The sequence below is a fragment of the Rhinolophus hipposideros genome, assembly GCF_964194185.1.
Source record: "Rhinolophus hipposideros genome assembly, chromosome: 12".
Taxonomy (NCBI): Eukaryota; Metazoa; Chordata; class Mammalia; order Chiroptera; family Rhinolophidae; genus Rhinolophus; species Rhinolophus hipposideros.
This window is the reverse complement of record NC_138058.1, coordinates 26113478-26135475: the sequence shown is the minus strand read 5'-3', so window position 1 is coordinate 26135475 and position 21998 is coordinate 26113478. Positions and strand designations below refer to the sequence as shown.

Sequence of the window (21998 nt, the reverse complement as noted above, 5' to 3'; positions counted from 1 at the left end):
GCATACAGAGAGGAACGTCTTCAACTCTGAGCTCAAGGAAGCCTGGAAGGAAAGAGGGAACATGGAAATGAGGGATAAAAACAGGTCCAAGGGATGCTGCCCAGAGTTTGGGGGCCTGGAGAGGAATGTTCTGGGAAAAGGGAAATATATGAATGAGTTTTCTTGGGTGATTTCAGGAGAATGTTGCAACTGTGTGAGAACGGCTTATCTTTCTGCCTCTTCAGCCAGGGGGTCTTGGGGTGGTTCCCTCCCTGATCCCTTCTTTTTGCCCTTTTGCATCTTGGGCTTTGGGCCCTGGGCCCACATTGGACTGGATATTAGCCTCAAGCAGGTCACAAACAGGCCACGAGCAGGTCTGCAGGCCTCGCCCTTCTTTGAAAGAGGCAGCCGTTGATCTGCAGCCACTGCAGCTGGTGGCCTTGGAGTGCCAAGGGTGGGCACCAAGCCAGGTGTCCTCATAGCAGCCAGGCCATTGTGGTGGCTGTCCAGGCCCTGACGCCACCCTCCAGGGGCACCATTCATGTTGACCGAGATGTGCACAGCAGCCCCTGGAGCTGTGCCCTGTGGCAGCCCTGCATGTCACCCCCACCCCACCCTGCTGATGGCATCTGTCTCTCAGTCAGTCTAGAAATGTACATGCTTCCTACATGATGTCACCTGCATTGTGAGTCTGGAGGAAAACGGCGAATTCCTCCACTTTGTGCCCTGGTGACGTAGGATATGTGTGAAGCCAGTGTTGTTCTGAGAGATGCTTCCGGTGGCTCAGTTCTCTTCAGGTCACCCTGGGAGATCAACAACAATGCTAATGGTAAAAGCGATGGCACCGACAGCAATCCAGTAATCATTATTGTTTATTAAGCACCCCCGTGTGCCAGACGCTCTTTGAATTTGTTCTCTTACTGAATTCTCAGAGCAACTTTGTAAGGACATTGTAATCCCAGATCTTCATCTGAGGATGTGAATCACGGAGGTTGAGTAATTTGCCTAAGGTCAAACAGCGAGGAAGTGACAGGGCTGGAACTAGAATCAAGGTCTGGATTGGTTCTAGAAATGAGATTCTTATCACTGTAGTTCAGGGAAGTGTGGCATCATTCGTGTGTCATTGGGCAGGAGTAACAGCTGGAGTTGGTTGTGAAGTGATGAGATGGGAGGAAGCGGGTGTGCTCTCTGCTCCAGCTGCTCCCACCAACAACATCAGAGCATATGTAGATGGATACACCATTCTTTGAGAAAGAACGCCGAGCAAGTCAGTTGGAGAAGGAATCCAATGGTTTAATTGTTTATTAAGTGAGATTACATGAGGCAAGCTCTGTAAAGTGTCCAGCATAGTCCTTTTAACTATAGTTAACATTTCCTTAAGGTTAGGGTGTCCAGGTATGGATGTGCAGGTTGTGCACTGCACAAGGTCCCTGTGACTAAGGGGGGGTGCAATTTCCAGTGCAGACATAACACATTTGTATTTATTATAACAATTTTCCAGTAGGTGGCAGTAAAGTGTCTTGTTCTAATAAACTAGCAAAATATGATAATTTTCTGACATGGAAGTAAAGAGCTTTAAGGAACATCTTTCTCTAATTGTCGCAAAGGTGCCGTGTGGGCTAGTATTCCTATTATTGTGAGTTTACATGAATCAAGCACTCTTCTAAATGTTGTATTAACTTCTTCAAGCCTCACACTAACCTTTAGTGGTTGATAACTTTTGATAACCATTTTATAGATGAAACAATTGAGCCATAGAGAGGTGACATAAGTTAATTAACAGAGCCAGATTCATACCCAGAGTGTTCCCACCATTGTGAGACGTGGCAGTGCCTGCCTAATCCACAGTAGTGCCTGCTTCCCTTGCCCCCGTCTGCTTCTCCATGTCATTCTTAGCGGTCATTGAGGATTCTTGCCCACGTCTTTTTGGCAAACTCTCAGTAGGCCAGAGTTGACACATACCGTGCTCATCTCCACTGTGTGTGGTGAAGGGGCCTCCCCAGTGGCGCCTTTTGGTGCTGTAGATTTATATCCCTTTCCTCCTACTGCTAACGACTCTTTCTGGTTCCCAGTGCAAGTGCTCTGTCCTCATGGTGGACAAGTGTGAGAGGTGGGCGTTTGGGGCTGACAGGTGTCTGTGATGGGTGTGGGGGTAGAAACGGAACACCAGGGTGGATGGTAAGTCAGGAGGGTCTGAGTCAAGGGGCAGGAGAACCAGGCCAGTGGGAGGGCACATAGTCCTGTCCCGGACCGAGGGGGTGAAGTGGATGTGTCCGGATGGAGTGGGCAGGGAGTGTGTGTGTGTGTGTGTGTGTGTGTGTGTGTGTGTGTGTGTGTGTCAGAGATGGGATGACCCTGAGCAGCTCCCCGGTGCATCAGAGCCTGCATTGTGGGAGGAGGGATGACCTGGGGTTCATTTGAAACAGGGTGACCTGAGCCCTGGGACAAGGTTCTCAAATTGGGATCCTGGAGAAGATGGTACTTGGAAAAACTGACTTAGCTCTCTCATGTCTGCCTGCCTGTTTGCCCACTTATGTGTCCTTGCCCCTCTGTTTCTGTCTCTCTCCATACATGGCCCTTTTTCCTGTCTTCCCTGTCCTCCTTTCGTATCTCTCTGTCTCGCCTTCTCCCCTCCTCTGTCTCTGTTCTACCCTCCATCCCTGCAGTCAGAGGACACAGACCTCCCCTACCCGCCACCCCAGAGGGAGGCCAACGTCTACATGGTTCCCCAGAACATCAAGCCAGTTCTCCAGCGTACTGCCATCGAGGTGAGCCCAGCCCCCGGGTAGGGGTCGGAGGGCAGCCTGGCCCTGCCCCTGGACAGCCCAGCCTTTCCTGGGCCCTGGGGCCTTTCCAGCTTCTCTCCTCACCATGTGTCCCCAGATCCTGGCATGGGGCCTTCGGAACATGAAGAGTTACCAGCTCGCCAGTGTCTCTGCCCCCAGCCTCGTGGTGGAGTGCGGGGGCCAGATGGTACAGTCCTGTGTCATCAGGAACCTCCGGAAGAACCCCAACTTTGACATCTGCACCCTCTTCATGGAAGTGGTGAGCTCAACCTTCCTGCTGTCCCCTTCCAGTGTCCTGGGGGCTAGAATTTCCTTGGGACCCCAAGCAGCCTGCGGTTCGACTCTCCGTGGGGTCCTGTGTGGGTCCCAGCATCTCCCACCTCACTTGCCTGTGAGAATGGGGAGGAAATGCTCACACTCCCCTTGCCAGAAGAGCTGAAGCCTGTGAGCAGCACAGTGGGGCCAGCTTGCTCCCACCTACCCAGATCCCAAGTCCACAGAAGTCCCAAGGACCCATCCACGGCTGTTTTCCCTTGAGCAGGTCGCAGTGCCTCAAAGGACCCCTCAGGGGCCTGCCAGGGCTCTGACCTTCCGTGGTTTCTCTAGACCTTTCCTGAGCTGGGCCGCCCTGCCTGGGCACCCACAGAGGGGTTCACTCCCGAGGCCCTCAGGCCCCAGTCCTCTTCAGTTCCGGGGGTTGCCTGGGCTCAGTGGCCAGAGTAGGGCAAGTCTGAGGAAAGGAACATGGTTTGCAAGATGAAAGCACTGTAGAAATTCCAGGCCCAGTGGCTGTCAACAGGAGCGTCCTCCTGGCTGAGCCAAACCCGCCACCGAAGGAGAGCATATAAATTATTTCAAGTTGTGTTCAAAGTGCTTTTGGGGCTGGGGGGTGGGGTGGGGTGGGGAGAAGAATCTCAGTCTGTAAGCCAACTCTTGAGTATCCACTTGGGGGGGACTGTCTGCAAGAAATGTTGAGTCCTGGGCCAACTTCTTCCCTCTTCCCCTCCCAGCCAGTGAGGGTTCAGGGAAAGGAGACTTGCTTTCACTTCGGGCTGAGCTGGATGTGTTTGGAAGGTAAAGCTCTGGGGGAAAAGCCAGCCTCTGCGTACAGCATTCAAGAGGTGGGAGGAAAAGGTGTGTGCCTTCTACTGCCTTGGCCGGCTCCTGGGTTCAGCCAACCACTACCTGTGGGTTTCTGTGAGTTTATAGTCATTCTCTCTCATCTGTGAGTTTGTCCTGCGAAGAAGGACCCCCTCCCTCCTCTGATACCTCCCACAGGTGGGTTCAGCCCACTGCTCAGAGCTTCCCTCTTTCTCTGCCCAGATGCTGCCCAGGGAGGAGCTCTACTGTCCCCCGATCGTGGTCAAGGTCATTGATAACCGCCAGTTTGGCCGCCGGCCTGTGGTGGGCCAGTGTACCATCCGTTCCCTGGAGAGCTTCCTGTGTGACCCCTACTCAGAGGAGAGTCCGTCCCCACAGGGCAGCCCAGGTAGGGGGAGCAGCTGTTGATGGGGAGGGCTGGGCCAGAGGGGGCTCTGCCGGTGAGACCTCCCTTTGAGATGTGTCCCAAAGTCCTCCTTTTACTGGGACCTGAATGACAGGTGGTTTCTTCTCAGCTGACCAGAAGGGTGGGGATTTCGCCTTCTTCAGGGTATCACCTGGCTCTGGGCTGGGTACACAAGGAGCGGGGACCTGTGCCTGTGGGGGCTGAGAGGTGAGGGCTCTCACCTCTCAGAGAGATAGGAGAGGGAAGATTTGGGTGGGAGGGAGAGAAAGACACAGATTGGGAAACTTGGAGAAACTGAGGGGTTTTGTCTCATGGTTCCCTGGCTGAGTCTTGTGGCTGGGGAGGGGCGAGCCCCCAGAGGGAGCCCCCGCTCAGACTATTCCCATGTACCTACTCTCCCCTACAGATGATGTGAGCTTGCTCAGTCCTGGGGAACATGTGCTCATTGACATTGACGACAAGGAGCCCCTCATCCCCGTCCAGGTAGGATGCTGGGTCCCGGGGAGAGACACTGCTTCCCATCAAGAGCCGGCCTAGATTGCCCCCACCCTGTCTCTTCCACCTTCCTTATCACATGATGTCTATAAGATATCTCCCTCTGGACACTGTACAGATGGAGGGACCTAGATGGAGTTTTCAGTCTGGTCGGGAGTGGGGTGGGAGGGTTGGGCGGAAGCTGTGTGTGGTCCTCCAGGCAGGACCCAATCATTTTTCTCAAAAGCATATGAGAAAAATGATCCCTCTACCTTGAGAGCCATGTTGAGGGCTCCCCCTTCGCGATCACCCAGGAAACCTGTGTGAGGAGCAAATGAGAGAGAATGGAGAGGCAGCGAGTGGGTACTCTTTGGGGTGCTCCAGTCCCCTCGCCTTCCCTCAGCCAGGTCCCTCTGGACTTGTGCTTAGTGGCAGTTGGAGGCAGCTCAAGAGGAGGGGTCTGTGTCTAAGCCAATAGACCCCTCAACCCATTCCTCCACCTCCAGGGAAAGGAAGGGAGGAGGGCAGGGGAGGGGCCTTATTCAAGGGTTTCAACTCTGCAGCAGATAAGGGGCGTTTCTTTGTTATGTACTCAGTCGGCACCCTAGGGCCGAACAGCATGATACCCATGCCAAATAGCATGGCAGGAGGTCTGTGGCATTTCTTCCTAAGGGGGGAGCACTATCCTTACCTAGGGTCCTGGGGTGGCTCTGGGTCCCGTAGAGCTGAGACCAGCCAGCCCTTTCTACCGTGGAGATGGAGAGCGCCAGCCTTTAACTGGCCATCTGTTCTAGGCTGTCAGCTTCCTCTCAGCTTCACGAGATGCTGGTCACACCCTGGCACCTGGGGCTCCCAGAGTTTCCTGGTTGCCTGGAGGCAGGGCCTCCTAGCCCATGCAGATCCTACTTGTGTCCTCGGGCCCACAGCCTGTTTATTCACCCAGGGATAGTGTGGCACTTCAGCGGGCTTTGTTTTCTTTAAACCCTCAATCAAATATTAGCCTTGAGAGCAGAACAAACTTGGGTGTTGGGCTTAGGATCCTCAAAGCTGTCCCTAGGGATGTGTGTATAGGGACTTGCCCTGACATTTCGGGCTAATTTCTCTGATTTCATCTCTTACACCTTTGTGCCACTTCCAAGGGACCATCGCTGGTGTGCAGCCCTCTCTGCTATCAAAACAAGAGGTCTTGCTTTATAATTTCACTGATGCTAAGAGTGCTCAGAAGTCCTGAACTCTCCATTTCTCCCATGTCCACGGCTCTCCAGGGCTCCACCCCACCATCCTTTCTGCTGGAGACACCTCTAGCAACTGCTGGTTATTTTTTAAGACTCAACTTAGTTGTGGTCACCTACTTCCAGGATCCTTCTTTGGCTCCTCCCCTTTTCCTACAAGTCCCATCGATGTCTTGGTCATTGCACTTGCCTTGGGTCCTGCTTTTCTCTGTAAATGGCAGCATCTTCCCCAGACTAGGTGTAGGGCAGTGACTGGCTGCGTTCCTCTTTGTGCCCTTCTTGCCCATCACAGGGCCTGGCTTAGAAGGAGGTGTTCAATGAAGTCTGCTTGCGTGGGTGAATGGATAGACAGATGGACGGATAGGTGGGTGGATGGATGACCTGCCTTCTCTCTGGAAGGGGTCTAAGAAGGAGCTTCTCTTGACTGGGGAAACCAAGTGGAAATTTCAGATGGTCCTACACAGCATTCAGCTATACTCAGTGCTAGTGCCTTCTGGCCTGTGTGGGTGTTTGTAGCTGAATTAGACAGATAATTAGCCCCAAACTCCAGTTTGCATGATCCTGGCTCCCATTTCCCAGCCCCTCAGTGGGCTGTCTGAGTCTGTGAGGGGAGGTGCGGGGCTTGCCTCGCAGGATTTCCATTGTGTGCTGCCCTTCAAATGCCTACAGGCTCGGGGTGGCGGTGACTATTTTGGGTCCTTCTGGCTACGAGCACAGCCCGAGGCAGACAGTGAGGAGGCCCAGTCTGGATGTCCTCTGGGTGTTGACATGAATGGACTGGGGCTGGGGTCTGAGCCAGAGCAGGGTCTGTGCTCTTTGTGGGAGCCCACGGCCACTCTGACGAGAGTTGCTGGTCAGGCAGAGGGTGATGAGCTGGGATCTGGGGTCCTGAACGTGTGATCACATTGGGACAGGCTCACAGCATCTCAGAGGTGGGCACGGAGAAGGACGGCGTGACGGAGGAGGCTTGGCCCCTGCCTTCATTGAGCACCCTGTCTGATGGAGGAGACATAACCTGATTCTTAAGGAGTCTGGACGCCAGTGGGAAGCCCTGCCTGATGGAGTCTGATGGAGGCTTTGGGAAAAACCGATTTTGTATGGTGTTGTTTTCTGAGATCCATTGGTCTGATTTGGCTGGTCCAGGAAATCTTTTACTCACTCCATCTTTCCTGCTCAACTCCTGACACTTGGGAGGACCAGGCATTCCAAGGCTGGTCCAGGAGGCCGTGGGTTCCAGTTCCAAATGGTTTGCCAGATTATTCATCCCCTCTCCGCTCTCTCAGTGCAGCTAGAATAGAGGGCCCTGGCCTCTGGGGATGGGAGGGATAAGAAGTATGGCAGAATTTGGATTTCGCCTGGCTCCTGTTTGTCCCACCCGTTTCTCGGCAGCCTGTTTCGTTCTCACAGTGATGTGGTCCTATGGACCCAGCTGAGGGCTCCTCCCCTGCTTCAGATACGCTCTTGCCACAGCTGGCTTCCGTCTTGGTTCCTCCCATCTCCTTCCTCCGTTGCACCTTCTCTGCAGATGAACCTCCTCACCGTCATGCACCCAGTTCCTGGGATGAGCCTGCCACGCATTAGAAAGTGTCACCTCAGACTTTCCTGATGCTTGGGTCCTCAGGATTCTAAGAATGTTCTGTTTCCTGTCAAGAGTGGTCAGTCCTAGAGATGATCTAAAATGTGTGTATGAGACAGATCTGTCCCCTCGGCCTTCCAGGGCCCGTAGGGCAGTGCCCGTCTCTGGGGGTGAGGATGGTTGCTCGTGGGTGGGCGCTGGGCCTGTTGAACTCTTCTCCGTGGTGGTGGGGGCTGGGTGAGGTAGGCTCATGCATATTACCTCCACAGTTTACTTTTGGTCTGTACAGCTGTCCTTTGTGTAGCTTATAGACCCATAGCCTGGGGGCGGGGCTAGTGTGTGTGTGCACGTGTGTGACGTATGCACACACATAATGGGTGTGATGAGTGTGAGAGGTAGGAGGAGGCTGGGAGCAGGTGTGTGTGCCAGCTCCTGAGGGTGTGTCTAGTTTCAGTGGTGCTGGTGCAGGACTCATGACCTTTAACTTTCCGAGGCCGGCCCGGCTATATCCTCAGAGAAGGGACACAGGTATTTCATCCTATTTAGCGCTCTGCCTTAAAAAAAGATCTATTCCTTTTTCTCTGATTATTAATACATTTATTATATAAAATTTGGAAAAAATAGAAAAATGAACAAATAGGCATTGCCTTCAACCAAGAACGCCGTCGGCATGAACTGCTGGAACACATTCTTCTCTATCCTTGCCTTTCCCCTGGGCTTCTCTTTCTGTCTCTGACTCTGAATTTGGACTCGATTTCTATCTTTAAAACAAAATTGGGGTCTTCATTTAGTAGTCTGCTTTTTCATTAAGCTGGTTCTTGGAGTTCTGACTATGAAAATGGGAAGAGAAATCGTGTGCAGGCACACACTCAGAGAGCGTGCCCCCATTTCCTTACAGGGCCTCGAGGCTCAAAGTGGAGCTGGCACCCCTGCCCTCCCCACATAACACCCCCTTTCGAAACACTAGATGCCCATAGAGTCACTTGTTCATGGGTGACTCTTGCCTACAATTCTGAGAAAGCCCCTTGGCTAGGGAATCTCCTTTCTCAGTTTCCAGAGAAGAAGAACTTCTGGGTGTGGGGAATCTGTGTGTACTGAGGGTCATAAAGAGAAGAACAGTGGAGAAGTTTTCACACTGGTTGGGAGACAGATGAGATCTCAAATGAGATGCTTAGAGTGATGTCAGAGGGATGAAACGCTTTGTTAGCAAAGACACCAAGATCGTGGGGTGGGCTCTCTTGGCCCTGCGAGGTCAGCGTGGCCTAAGTAATCAGGAAGCCTTCTCCCAGGGGCTGGGATGAGAGGAAAACCTCAAAGGCTGGGTGGGGTTGATACAGCAGAGGGGAGAGGAAGGCTTTCCTAGAAGGTAGAGTGGCTTGGCAAAAGCTTGGTAGTGGGAGTGTGTGTGTGTGTGTGTGTGTGTGTGTGTGTGCACGTGCGCGCGTGCCTGGGGGGTTATGAAGGAAACACAGGCTAGCGCGGAGGAGTTTTCCCAAGGCATGCAGGCCTGTGCCCTGTGCCCATCGGGTGGGGTGGGTGGGGTGCTGGGGCTGGCTGCTCCCTGGCTCCCCTGCTTGAGCTAATTTTGAGCCAGCTGCTCTGGTTATAGTCTTTGGGACGCCGTGAAGGTGGGAACGTGCTCCCAGAACCGGAGCGACAAATTATGCCTGAGTCCCAAAGGGGAACGTGTAATTTCGGAAGCTGGACCAGATCTTTGGAGCACTATGTTTAGCTTTATTTTTTCTCTCTCTTGCTCTGGTGAACTGCCGGTTTCCCTCTCACCTTTCTAAAAACGAACTGTATTAAAAATAACAGTAAGGCTTCTGTGAGGTTCAGAATGGGAACAGGAGGGGCAGAGCTGCTGCCTGGCTGGGCCGGTTTCTGGGCAGCTGGGAGTTTCACATGGAGTTCATCTGGTCTGTTCCGGGGGTCACACCATCCCCATCAACATGTGGCCAGACCCCCAGAGCCATCCAGGGGCCTGGCTGGGTGCCCACTGGCCTTTCTGCCTTCCTGTGCAGCTCTGGCTTTGGCCAGCCCTGAGGACTAGTGTAAGGGAGGCAAGGGTTCCCTGAGTGATTCCCCTTCACAGAGCAGGGATGGGTCTGTAGTTCCCATCTCCTCTCCAGCTCCCGGCAGGCTTCACTGTCCATGTGTTCCTGAGCCCTTTCTGACCCCCAGGTGAGCATGTCTGCCAAGAAAGGGAGGATGGCCTGGGGCTTGGCCTCCTGTGGACAGGAAGAGAGGGTCTAACCCTGGGAGCCCTGGGTCCCGCTGGTCTCCCACCCCTCCAGCCCTATGTCCTTTGCCCCAGTGCCTGCCTTCCTGAATCACTTGCTCTTTCTTGGATGTGCTGTGCTTCTTTGTTCCTCTATCTCTTTGTACTTGCCAGCCCCTCTGCCTAGAAGGCATTTTATGGCCTTCTCCACCTGACTGGTACCCATTCACCCAGAGCCCCATGTCCAGGACTATTGTCATGACCGCTGAAAAAGTCACCTGCTTCTTGTCCTAACTCCTGGGGACCTCTGGACCTGCAGCCTAGGGATTCATCCTATAAAGCTTCAATTCACAGTTCCAGAAGATGGCAGGCAAGGTCCTGATGCCAGCAAAGGATGCAGAAAGCTTGCTGTAGCATAACGGGGCATGCTAGAATTTAAGGCTCTTAAAGCCCTTCTTATACAAGGTTTTGGGGAAGCCACATGATGGCTTCTTGTCCTTGAGGAGAGAAGACTTAGCTTAGGAACCATGCCCAAGCTGGGGTTGATGTGGCTCTGCTGTTAGAAGAAACCGCCAGGGATAATGGGGAGCCTGGAGTTTGTCTGAGATGGGAGGGTTAAAAGCCTGGGAGGGCATGTGAAAATGACATTGAGTCCGTGGTGTCATGGGCAGTGAGAAAGCGGGCGAGATGCAGGCATTGACTAAGGCCCTTGCATGTGCCTCACCTGTGCTAGGCGTGCGCGGCCTTCCTCTCATTCATACCCTCATCACTGTTGCCCTGTGAGGTAGGCTTTGTGCTGATTCTCCAGATGGGGTTGCTGACTCAGGTCAGAGGGCTTGCCCAAGGTCATGTGGGTGGTAAAGCAGTGGGGCCAGGATTTGGAGCGAGGCTTGTCCAACTCCAAAACACATGTTCCTCCCACAACTTTTGCAGCCTCCCTGAAGGGAGAGCAGAGGGTGCCTGGTGGGAGAGCAATACGTCCTTGGGGCTGTTCAGCCTTTCCCGAGGTGGTTTCTCTAATCCGGTCGCTAACCAGCATGTTTAATTTGTAGCTTGCAGACGGGCTGTCGGGCCTGGTCCCCACTAACATGGCATCTTCTCCATCCAGTCCTCATGTATGTATTGTTTGCCTATTTGTGGGCTCCTTGATTCCCCGGGGGGTGGGCTGAGAGTGGGGCTAGGGAGTAAGGGAGAGAAAAAAGGAGGGCAGAGTGGGAGGGAAAGAAAGAAAGTATTTCTTGAGCCCTCACAGGACATAGTTACCTGCCCTATGCTGTGATGAAGGGGTAGGGAGAAAACTAAGGGAAGATTCTCAGAAATAGACATCCCTGAGTTACCTTGATGCATGCTGGGATTTTCCTTAATCCTATATTTCTGCATGAGGACTGGGGGAAGAGGGAGAGTGAGGGGTGGGTTGTTGGGGTTGCACGGACTGGTAACTCGATTAGACCCCGACTGCTGGCATATGGGACACGAGAAGCCTCTGTGGGCAATGAATGGTAGGTTGACTTTCTCTGTCCGTCCCAGAGGCATGAAGGGCGTGTGGGACTGAGGAAACCTGGCTGTCCCCAGCAGGTTCTGAGCGGTCTGCCGGGGCCCCTGGTCTGCTCCTGCAGCTCTGAGCAGGCCTACTTCTGTCCGCCTGCACTGATTTCCTGTGTGTCACCTTTATGGGTTGTGGGTCCCTCCAAGAAGACTTTAGTATCAGGTCTTTAGTATGTATTCGTGAAGTCTCAAACTGAGGGCCAAGGGGAGCCGCTGACCTGTGGAGGAGGCATACGAGACAGGACCTGTCTAAAGTCCAATTCCATTCATGGTACCAGGGGGAGGCATTGCTGTATTGGGTGTTTTATGGGCTTTTCAGAGAAGGCAGTGTATATTTAAATTTTTTACTTTTAATTTACCCCTTGTAGAAAATATAGAAAACACAAAATAGTGTCAGGCAGGCGGTTAAAGCCACCTGTATTTCTACTAGTTGGCAATAAGCACTGTTAAGAGTATAATATGCCTACATTTTTAGATATCTTTTAGGCACATGTGCATAGTTGTTTTTTTTTCAGAATTGGAATCATGTTGTACTTTTTTATAATTTGCATTTTCTTTTATTTAAAAGTATATTGTGAATGCTTTTCCAGGTCTTTATATTCTTTTAAAAATGGCTGCATATCATTCCGTTATATGGTCATCCATAAAGTTCTAATTATGGCTCTATCATTGGACATTTAATTTCTTAATTTCTAATATTGTCTTGTTTTATGTACCTTAGAGGAGTCATTTTTAATTTACTTTATGCAGGTCCATCCCATTTTTTGTTAAATTTATTCCTAGGTATTTTATAGTCTTTATTGCTATCTAAATGGCGTGTCTTTTTTCTTATGACTTTGTCTAACTGGTTATTGCTAGACTATAGGAAAACAACATTTTCATATATTTTCTTTGAAACAGACTTTTTATTAAGCTCCTTTATTCGTTCTGACAGTTGTTCACTGATTCCGTGAACCTACCTAGGTTTTCTTTATACCTAGGTTTTCTAGGTAGGTAAGATAATTTTCTTCAAATAATAATAAAGATGTCACTTTCTTCCTAATAGTTATACCTTATTCCTGTTTCCAAAATAATATTTGATAACTGAGATACTAGTGAACAAACTTACATAGTTACTGATTCTAATGACAAGGTTTCTACCATTTTCCCATTAATTATGATAATGACGTAGTTTCAGATAGATATTAGTTTTGTCAAGGTTGTGTCCTTTATTATTAGTTTGTTAGTAACTTAAAAAAATTAGGTATGGGAGTTTAATTTTATCCTATGCCATTTGGCATTTATCAAGATAATCAATTTGTTTTCCATTGTCCTGTTAATATAATATATCATTGTCGTGCATTCCTGGGGTAAACCCCCAAAGCGGTCAATTGTTCGTGGTATTATAGTTATTACAATTGAACTCTTCTTATCCGGTCAGTCAAGAAACGTAGTTGGCTGGCTAATTGAAAAAGTTCATTAAATAAGGACTCATTATAAGTCATATATGGGTACCATAAACGTTTTATTTCTAACCATATCCACGTATCTTCATTTGTCAGTCATTTGACATGTGCCAAGGCCTCTTGGAGTTTGATATGCCTATGAGTGTCACCTCATCCTCTGGTATACACCACATCCAAAATGCATTACCTATGATTTTTCCCTTTCAGTTTATTAAAGTTCGATGAAATCTTATTGATACCTGCAAAAAAACCTGTGTGGAGGCCTTTTAAAGTTTAAGATCCCCTCTTCCCACCTTCTTTGCTATCTCATTTGTCCTTAACTTTCATCATTAAAAAGAAATCAACAGCATTAAATTAGTTTTCATAGATAAAAATGCCCTTTCTTTTCAAATTCAACTTTTACACATCTTTGTAATATTTACATATTGATCTAATTACCATATTAGTATAACTGGCATAAACAGGTTTGAGAACAAACACATTGACTCTTGGTCAACATACGGCTCATCAGTTAGAAGCTGCAGTGGACATACTAAATTAGCTGCAGGTTTTCAAAGGACTATGGTCCTTTGGCTCTGGACCATAGTCAGATTGTTCAGAGAGGCTGGATAGCGTTTGTTAAGGGAAAGTTTGTAAGCAGAACTTCTAGACTACATGATTGAGTTATATTTGCTATTATTTAGGATTTTTGCATCTCAGTTAATAGGGATTACTTTTAGATTGTCTTTGTTAGGTTTTGATATAAGGGCTGTAAGTCTCATAAAATATTTTGTTGTGGTCTACTGTAATTTTCTGTGCTCTTGAACAATCTCTATGGAATGAGAATGGTTGTTTCTTAAAGCTTTGAAAATACTCTTGTGCCACTCTTTATGTACATGAATTATGCAAGTTGGAAATTGCATGTTATAAACATTTTAGTAGTCTTGCTTATGCACAAATTGTGTAATAATATGAATCAACCAAAATTTTAAAATGATAAACAGTTATGTAATTTAAAAGGTAGTGGCCAGGTGAATTGCATTTGTGGTTTAGATGGTAAATAGGATACCCAGGATCTTTTGTTGAAAACGGTGTTATATTATGTGAGTTTTGAATTATAAAAGACTTTCAGGAATGCACACCTTGTGTGATTGTATAAGATACATCTATCCTGTACTCCTTTGTAAAACTTGGCCCAGTATCTTTTGGGGAGGCAATTCTTTGATCACTTTCTATTTTTTTAGTCATTTTTGTGGCTTAGATGTCCCCAGATAGTGCCTATTACAATAGTACATGTTATTACAATAAAAGAAAATGCTTCAGTATCTGTTCTGTTTTTATCCTCACTCCTAATTTCACAGATTTGTGTTATTTCTCTTTATAAGGCTTAATAGCATTTCATCTATTTTATAGTTGTTTTTCATCCAAAGAATCAGCTCTTTAAAAATTCTATTAGGTTAGTTTCTTTAATTTCTAGACTCTAGTCATTTTTCAGCTCTCTTCCTCTGAAATTCCTATTATGTATATTTTGGATATCTTGGGCTATCATTTCATTTCTCTCTGTGTTGTTTTAAAATTTTTTCAAAGGAGATATTTATGTATATTTTCTTGTAAAAATTCTAAAGTTTTGCTTTTCATACTTAAATTCTTATTCCCTTTGCAATTGATGTGTGTGTGTGTGTGTGTGTGTGTGTGTGTGTGTAAAGCGTGAGGTCGAGATCAGATTTCTTTTTCTTCACATAGATAACCAGTGAATTCATATTATTCCAGAATGACTTGTCCTTTCTCATTGATCTAGAATGATTGCTGCATCATGTATCAGGTTTCCATTTAAGTTTGTGTGCTCTCTATTCTGTTCCATTGGTCTATTTGTCTTTCCTTGTACTAATACTTCACTGTCTTATTTATGATAACTTTATAATAAGTCTTGACATCTGGTAAAGGAAATATTCTACCTTGTTTATTTTCAGGAGTGTTATTGCTGTTCTTGTCCTTTGATTTTTCACCTCAGTTTTAGAGTCAGCTTGTCAACTTTTTTTTTTTTTAAAAGACTGTTGTGATTTGTGATTGAGTTACAGTGAGTTTCTAGGTCAATTTGAGGAGAATTGACATTTTCATAATATTGTCTTTTAACCACGACCGTGATAAATCTCTCCATTTATTTAGGTCTTCTTTAATGTCTTTCAATAAACTTTTACAATTTTCTCCCAAAAGTATGGTACTGCTTTTACTAGATTTAGTTTTAGCTATTTTATGCTTTATTGTTATTTTTTAGTTGGATTTTTTAAGTACATTTTCTAATGCTTTTTTTTTTTTTGCTTGTATATAAATGAAATTAATTTTCACATGCTGGTGAGAAACTTTGTGAAACTCTCTAGTTAATTCTACTGATTTGAGAATTCTTCTGGATTTTCTGTGTATTCAAGCATACAATTTATGATTAGTTGTAGTTTTGATTCTTCTGTGCACTTTTTCTTTCTTTCTTTTTTTTATTATTTCTTTTTTTTTGTCTTGTACTGCCTAGGATCTTCACTTTAATATTCTATGTAACTGATAATAGAGAGTATTCTTATCTGTTCCTAGTTTAAAAGTTAATATTTTTATTGTTCACCAATGAGTATGAAATTTTTTTTTAATTTATTGGGGTGACAATTGTTAATAAATGTACATAGATTTCAGGTGTACAATTCTGTATTACATCATCTGTAAATCCCATTGTGTGTTCACCACCCAGAGTCAGTTCTCCTTTCATCACCATATATTTGATCCCCCTTACCCTCATCTCCCACCTCCCAGCCCCCCTTACCTTCTGGTAACCACTAAATTACTGTCTGTGTCTATGAGTTTTTATTTCTCATTTGTTTGTCTTGTTCTTTTGTTGTTTTTGGTTTATATACCACATATCAGTGAAATCATAGGATTCTCTGCTTTTTCTGTCTGACTTATTTCGCTTAGCATCATACTCTCAAGATCCATCCATGTTGTCACAAATGCTCCTATATCATCTTTTCTTACCACTGAATAGTATTCCATTGTGTATATATACCACAACTTCTTTATCCATTCATCTATCGAAGGACATTTTGGTTGTTTCCATGTCTTGGCTACCGTAAACAAAGCTGCAATGAACATAAAGAGCACACATGTCTTTATGTATAAATGTTTTCAGATTTTTTTGGTAGATACCCAGGAGAGGGATTGCTGGGTCATATAGTAGTTTTATTTGTAATTTTTTGAGGAACCTCCACACTGCCTTCCATAACGGCTGCACCAGTCTGCATTCCCACCAACAGTGTATGAGGGTTCCTTTTTCTCCACAGCCTCTCCAACACTTGTTACTTGTTATTTGTCTTGTTGATGATAGCCATTCTGACTGGGGTGAGGTGATATCACCACAATGAGGTGATATCACATTGTGGTTTTTATTTGCATTTCTCTGTTGTTTAGTGATGTTGAGCATTTTTTCATATGTCTATTTGCCATTTGTATATCCTCTTTGGAGAAATGTCTCTTCAGGTCCTCTGCCCATTTTTCAATTGGGTTGTTTGTTTTGTTGTTGTTGAGTTTCATGAGTTCCTTGTATATTTTGGATATTAGCCTCTTATCGGAAGCAATGTTTGCAAAAACCTTCTCCCATTCAGTTGATTGCCTCTTTATTTTGTTGATGGTTTCTTTTGCTGTGCAGAAGCTTTTAAGTTTCATATAGTCCCATTCGTTTATTTCAGCTTTTACTTCCATTGCCTTTGGAGTCAAATTCATAAAATGCTCTTTGAACCCAAGGTCCATAAGTTTAGTACCTATGTTTTCTTCTATGCAGTTTATTGTGTCAGGTCTTATGCTTAAGTCTTTGATCCATTTTGAATTAATTTTGGTACATGGTGACAGATAGCAGTCCAGTTTCATTCTTTTGCACTTGGCTTTCCAGTTCTCCCAGCACCATTTATTGAAGAGGCTGTCTTTCCTCCATTGTATGTTTTTAGCTTCTTTGTCAAAAAGTATCTGTCCATATTTATGTGGTTTTATTTCTGGGTTCTCATTTCTATTCCATTGGTCTATGTGTCTGTTTTTCTGCCTTTACCATGCTGTTTTGATTATTGTCGCCCTGTAGTACAAGCTAAAGTCAGGGAGTGTGATACCTCCAGCATTGTTCTTTTTTCTTAAGATTGCTTTGGCTATTTGGGGTCTTTTGTGGTTCCAAACAAATCTGATGATTTTTTGTTCTATTTCTTTAAAAAATGCCATTGGGATTTTGATGGGGATTGCATTAAATCTGTATATTGCTTTGGGTAATATGGCCATTTTAACTATGTTGATTCTTGCAATCCATGAGCATGGAATGTCTTTCCATTTCTTTGTGTCTTCTTCAATTTCTTTCAAAAATCTCTTATAGTTTTCAGCATATAGGTCCTTCACATCCTTGGTTAAGTTTATTCCCAGGTATTTTATTCTTTTTGCTGCAGTTGCAAAAGGAATTGTTTTTTGTATTTCTTTTTCTGAGATTTCATTGTTAGTATATAGCAATGCAATGACTTTTGTACATTGATTTTGTAGCCAGCAACTTTACTGTATTCGTTTATTGTTTCTAACAGCTTTTTGGTGGAGTCTTTAGGGTGTTCTATATATAGCATCATGTCATCTGCAAAGAGTGATAATTTAACTTCTTCATTCCCAATTTGGATGCCTTTTATTTCTTTCTCTTGCCAGATTGCTCTGGCAAGGACTTCCAACACTATGTTGAAAAGCAGAGGTGATAGGGGACAGCCCTGTCGTGTTCCTGAACGTAGAGCAAAGGGCTTCAGTTTTTCACCATTAATTATGAGATTAGTTGAGGGCTTGTCATATATGGCCTTTATTATGTTAAGGTATTTTCCTTCTATACCTATTTTATTAAGTGTTTTAATCATAAATGGATGTTGTATCTTGTCAAATGCTTTTTCTGCATCAATTGATATAATCATATGATTTTTGTCCTATATTCTGTTTATATGATGTATCACATTGATGGATTTGCAGATGTTGAACCATCCTGTGCTCCAGGGATGAACCCCACTTGATAGTGATGAATAATCTTTTTAATGCATTGTTGTATTCAATTTGCTACTATTTTGTTTAGGATTTTTGCATCTGTATTCATCAGAGATATTGGTCTGTAGTTTTCTTTTTTTGTGTTGTCCTTACCAGGTTTTGGTATCAGGGTAATGTTGGCCTCATAAAATCAGTTAGGGAGTACTGACTCTTCTTCAATTTTTTGGAAGAGTTTGAGCAGGATTGGTATTAGATCCTCTTTAAAGGTTTGGTAGAATTCACTAGTGAAGCCATCTGGTCCCGGACTTTTGCTTTTGGGAAGGTCAATTTTGTTACTGGTGATCGGTCTGTTTAGATTTTCCAGTTCTTCTCCGGTTCAGCCTTGGAAGGCTATGTTTCTAAGAACTTGTCCATTTCTTCTAGGTTATTGAATTTGGTGGCATATAGTCCTTCATAGTATTCTTGGATGATCCTTTGTATTTCTGTGATAACTTCCCCTTTTTCATTTCTGATTTTGTTAATTGTATCTTCTCTCTTTTTATCTTAGTGAGTCTAGCCAAGGGTTTGTCAATTTTGTTAATCTTTTCAAAGAACCAGCTCTTCGTCACATTAATTTTTTCTATTGTCTTTTTGTTCTCTATTTCGTTTAGTTCTGCTCTGATTTTTGTTATCTCCTTTCTTCTGCTGACCTTGGGTTTCGCTTGTTCTTCTTTTTCTAGTTCTTTAAGGTGTAACATGAAGTTATTTATTTGGGATTTTTCTTGTTTCTTGAGATAGGCCTGTAATGATATAAATTTCCCTCTTAAAACTGCTTTCGCGGCATCCCAAAAATTTTGGTAGGATATATTTTCATTGTCATTTGTTTCTATGTATCTTTTGATCTCTCCTCTTATTTCTTCTTTGATCCAGTCATTCTTTAAAAGTATGTTGTTTAATCTCCATGTATTTGTGTTTTTTTTTTTTCCTGCTTTCTTTTTGCAGTTGATATCCAATTTCAAAGCTTTGTGATCAGAGAATATGCTTGGTATGATTTCAATCTTCTTAAATTTGCTGAGGCTGATTTTGTGTCCCAATATATGGTCTATCCTTGAGAATGTTCCATGTACACTAGAAAAGAATGCATAGTCTGATGTTTTAGGATGAAGTGCTCTATATATGTCAATTATGTCCATTTCATCTAATGTGTCATTTATGACTGCTATTTCGTTATTTATTTTCTGTTTGGATGACCTATCCATAGTTGTCAATGATGTATTTAGGTCCCCTAGTATAATTGTGTTTTGGTCAATTTCTCCCTTTAGTTCTGTTAGTAGTTGCTTGGTATATTTTGGTGCTCCTTGATTGGGGGCATAAATATTGATGACTGTTATGTCTTCTTGTTGTATAGTCCCCTTTACCATGATGAAATGTCCATCTTTGTCTCTTGTTATCTTTTTCACCCTGAAGTCTGTTTCATCTGATATCATTATGGCTACACCTGATTTTCTCTGGGTACCATTTGCTTGGAGTGTCAATTTCTACCCTTTCACTTTGAGTCTATGCTTGTCCTTGTAGCTGAGATGTGTCTCTTGGAGACAGCACATGATTGGGTTTAGTTTTTTGATTCAATCTGCTACTCTGTGCCTTTTTTTTGGTGAGTTCAGTCCATTTACATTTAGGGTGATTATTGATATGTGAGGATTTCCTGTCATTCTATCTTTGGTTTTCTGGTAAGGCTGTGTCTCCATTGTTTCTTTGCCTTTTTGTCATTGTCTATTATTTCTGTGTGGTGGTATTCTATGATGTTTCCCTCTGTTTCTTCTTTTATTACAGTATATATTTCAGTTCTGGATTTTTTTGAGTGGTTACCCTTAAGTTTATGTAAAAGAAAGTTTGATATTTAGAGTATTCCATTTTCTTCAGCACGTTTACTTTGTCCATTCCCATATTTCGGTTCAGGCCTTTACTCTCCCCCATTTTATGTTTTGGTTGCCACAAATTGTCCCTGTTGATGGTGGTTGAATAGCCTCCTTTAGTATTTCTTGTAGTGCAGGTCGTGTATTAGAAAATTCCCTTAGCTTCTGTATGTCTGGAAAGGTCTTTATTCCTCCTGCATATCTAAAGGATATCTTTGTTGGATATATGATTCTTGGCTCATAATTTCTCTCTTTCAATACTTTGAATATTTGGTTCCTCTCCCTCCTGGCTTGTAGAGTTTCTGGTGAAAAATCTGATGATAATCTAATGGGATTTCCTTTGTAGGTCACCGTCTTCTTTTCCCTGGCTGCCTTGAGGATTCTTTCTTTGTCGTTGATTTTAGACAGCTTCAATACAATGTGGCTTGGAGAAGGCCTGTTGGGATTGAGGTAATTAGGTGTTCTATTTGCTTCTTGCATTCGAGGATCCAGTTCTGTCCACAAGTTTAGGAAGTTCTCATCAACAATTTGTTTGAATATATTCTCCATTCCCTTCTCTCTTTTCTTCTCCTTCTGGTATGCCCATTATTCTTATATTGCTCTTTCTGATGGAGTCAGAAAGTTCTTGTAGAGTTCTTTCATTTCTTTTAAGTCTCAAGTCTCTTTCTTCTTCCATCTGTGTAATTGCCAGGTTTCTGTCTTCGATGTCACTGATTCTTTCCTCCATCTGGTCAACTCTACTACCTAAGCTGGTTATTTCATTCTTGATTTCTTCTATTGAGTTCTTAATCTCCAGAAACTCTATTTGTTCTTTTTTTTAAATTTCAATCTCTTTCGTAAAATGCTCATGTTGTTCTTTGATTGTGTTTCTGAGTTCATTAAACTGCCTTTCTGTGTTTTCTTGCATCTTGTTGAGTTTTTTCAGAACTGCAATGTTGAAATCTCTGTCATTTAAGTCACACATTTCCATATCTTTAAGTTCCTTTTCTGGAGACTTTTCACTTTCTTTCTGAGCTGTCTTGTTGCCTTGGTTATTCATGGCAATTACTGATTTATTGTTTCTCTTCCTAGACATCTATAGGAGTGGCTTCTGCAACAGGTTGATAGGAAGAGGTCTTTCTTTTGTTTTCCAGTACTTGTTGGTAGAATGTTTTATTTTCTCTCCGACTGCAGCCTTTTTTTCTCTCTCACACGGTAGTGCTATGTTTTCTTTGCACTATTCCAGCTTCTCTCACAATGGGGGGGGGGAAATCCTGAGAGACGGGCTTCTCCTCTGTTAATAGTTCACCTGGGTCACAGGGTACAGTGTCCGTGTGGGTATGCGGAGAGCTTTTGAAGTTCCAAAGCTCTTCCTGCACCAGATTCAGCAGGAATCTGCACCAGAACTGTTTCAGCAGTTCTGTTTACTCCTGCAGGGATCCACCCAGATAGGTGGGGCCAGGAGTGGGGTGAGTTGTGAGAGGTGGCCCAGAGCAATGGCGATGACCACCACCACAGCCGTTCCTGCTTCCACGGCTCCCTCCCCTTTGCTGAAACTAGTTTGGCTGCGAATCTGTGTCTGCGGTCCACAGTTCTCAGAACAGCAAATATTCTGTTCTTTTGATCTGACACTGCTAGTTTATCGCTTCTAGCACCGGGCAGGTGGGGGCGGGGCGAGCTCTGGGAGGGTAGGGAGGGGGAGGCTCGTCTCAGTGCCTAAGGCTTTCGTTCTCTGCTCGGCAGTGAGGGCTTAAACCACTGTTTTCAGCCTTCTTCTCTCAGTCTTTTCTCCGAGGTCTCTGCCGTGAGTGTTGGGTTCAGCCTTGTTATATGCTGCCCTCTCAGACCTGTGGGCCATAAGCGGAGCCCTAGCAGTCCGAGTTCTTCCCTCTCCCGCAGCTGCGGAAGATCCGGGATGCAGCGAGCTCGGAGCACTGAGCTATGTCTGCATCCTGTGCCTGCGCTTCTCCGTCTCCGCACTTCTCCTCTCCCTCCTCCCCCGCTCGCGGGATTCGCCCACCTTTAGGTGAATTCAGTAGTGGGCCTCTTCGTCTTGCCTGTCTGCTGTGCAGGAAGTCCTTTGTGGAATTATTGTTGTTCGATTAGTTGTAAATTCCAGGGGAGCTTTACAGAGGCTCACCTCACGCCACCATTTTGATGACCATGAGTATGAAATTTATCAGGCAAACAATAGTAGTTAGCCAAGAGTTTTTTTTTTTATTATGAATGATGTTAAATTTTATTGAATGTTCTTTATGTATCTGTTGAGGTGATCATATGATTTTCCTCCTTTAATCTGCTAATGTGGTGAATTACCTTAATAGATTTAAAAAATGCTGAAACAACTTTGCATTTCTG

At 45.0% G+C, this 21998-nt stretch overlaps 1 protein-coding gene across 18 annotated transcripts in view; it reads left to right on the top strand.

Moving 5' to 3' along the window:
* The window catches only part of DYSF (dysferlin), a gene marked incomplete at its 5' end in the record, with an annotated part of 204335 nt that overhangs the window by 136449 nt on the left and 45888 nt on the right, over window positions 1-21998 (top strand). For 10 of the 18 annotated variants that reach the window (XM_081069415.1, XM_081069428.1, XM_081069424.1 and 7 more), the window contains 5 exons: window positions 2646-2747; window positions 2863-3024; window positions 4089-4254; window positions 4679-4755; window positions 10825-10887. In XM_081069415.1, coding sequence (XP_080925541.1) covers window positions 2646-2747; window positions 2863-3024; window positions 4089-4254; window positions 4679-4755; window positions 10825-10887 — 570 coding nt within the window. The remainder of the gene's footprint in view (window positions 1-2645; window positions 2748-2862; window positions 3025-4088; window positions 4255-4678; window positions 4756-10824; window positions 10888-21998) is intronic. The other 8 variants (XM_081069417.1, XM_081069419.1, XM_081069413.1 and 5 more) reach the window with 1 other exon arrangement.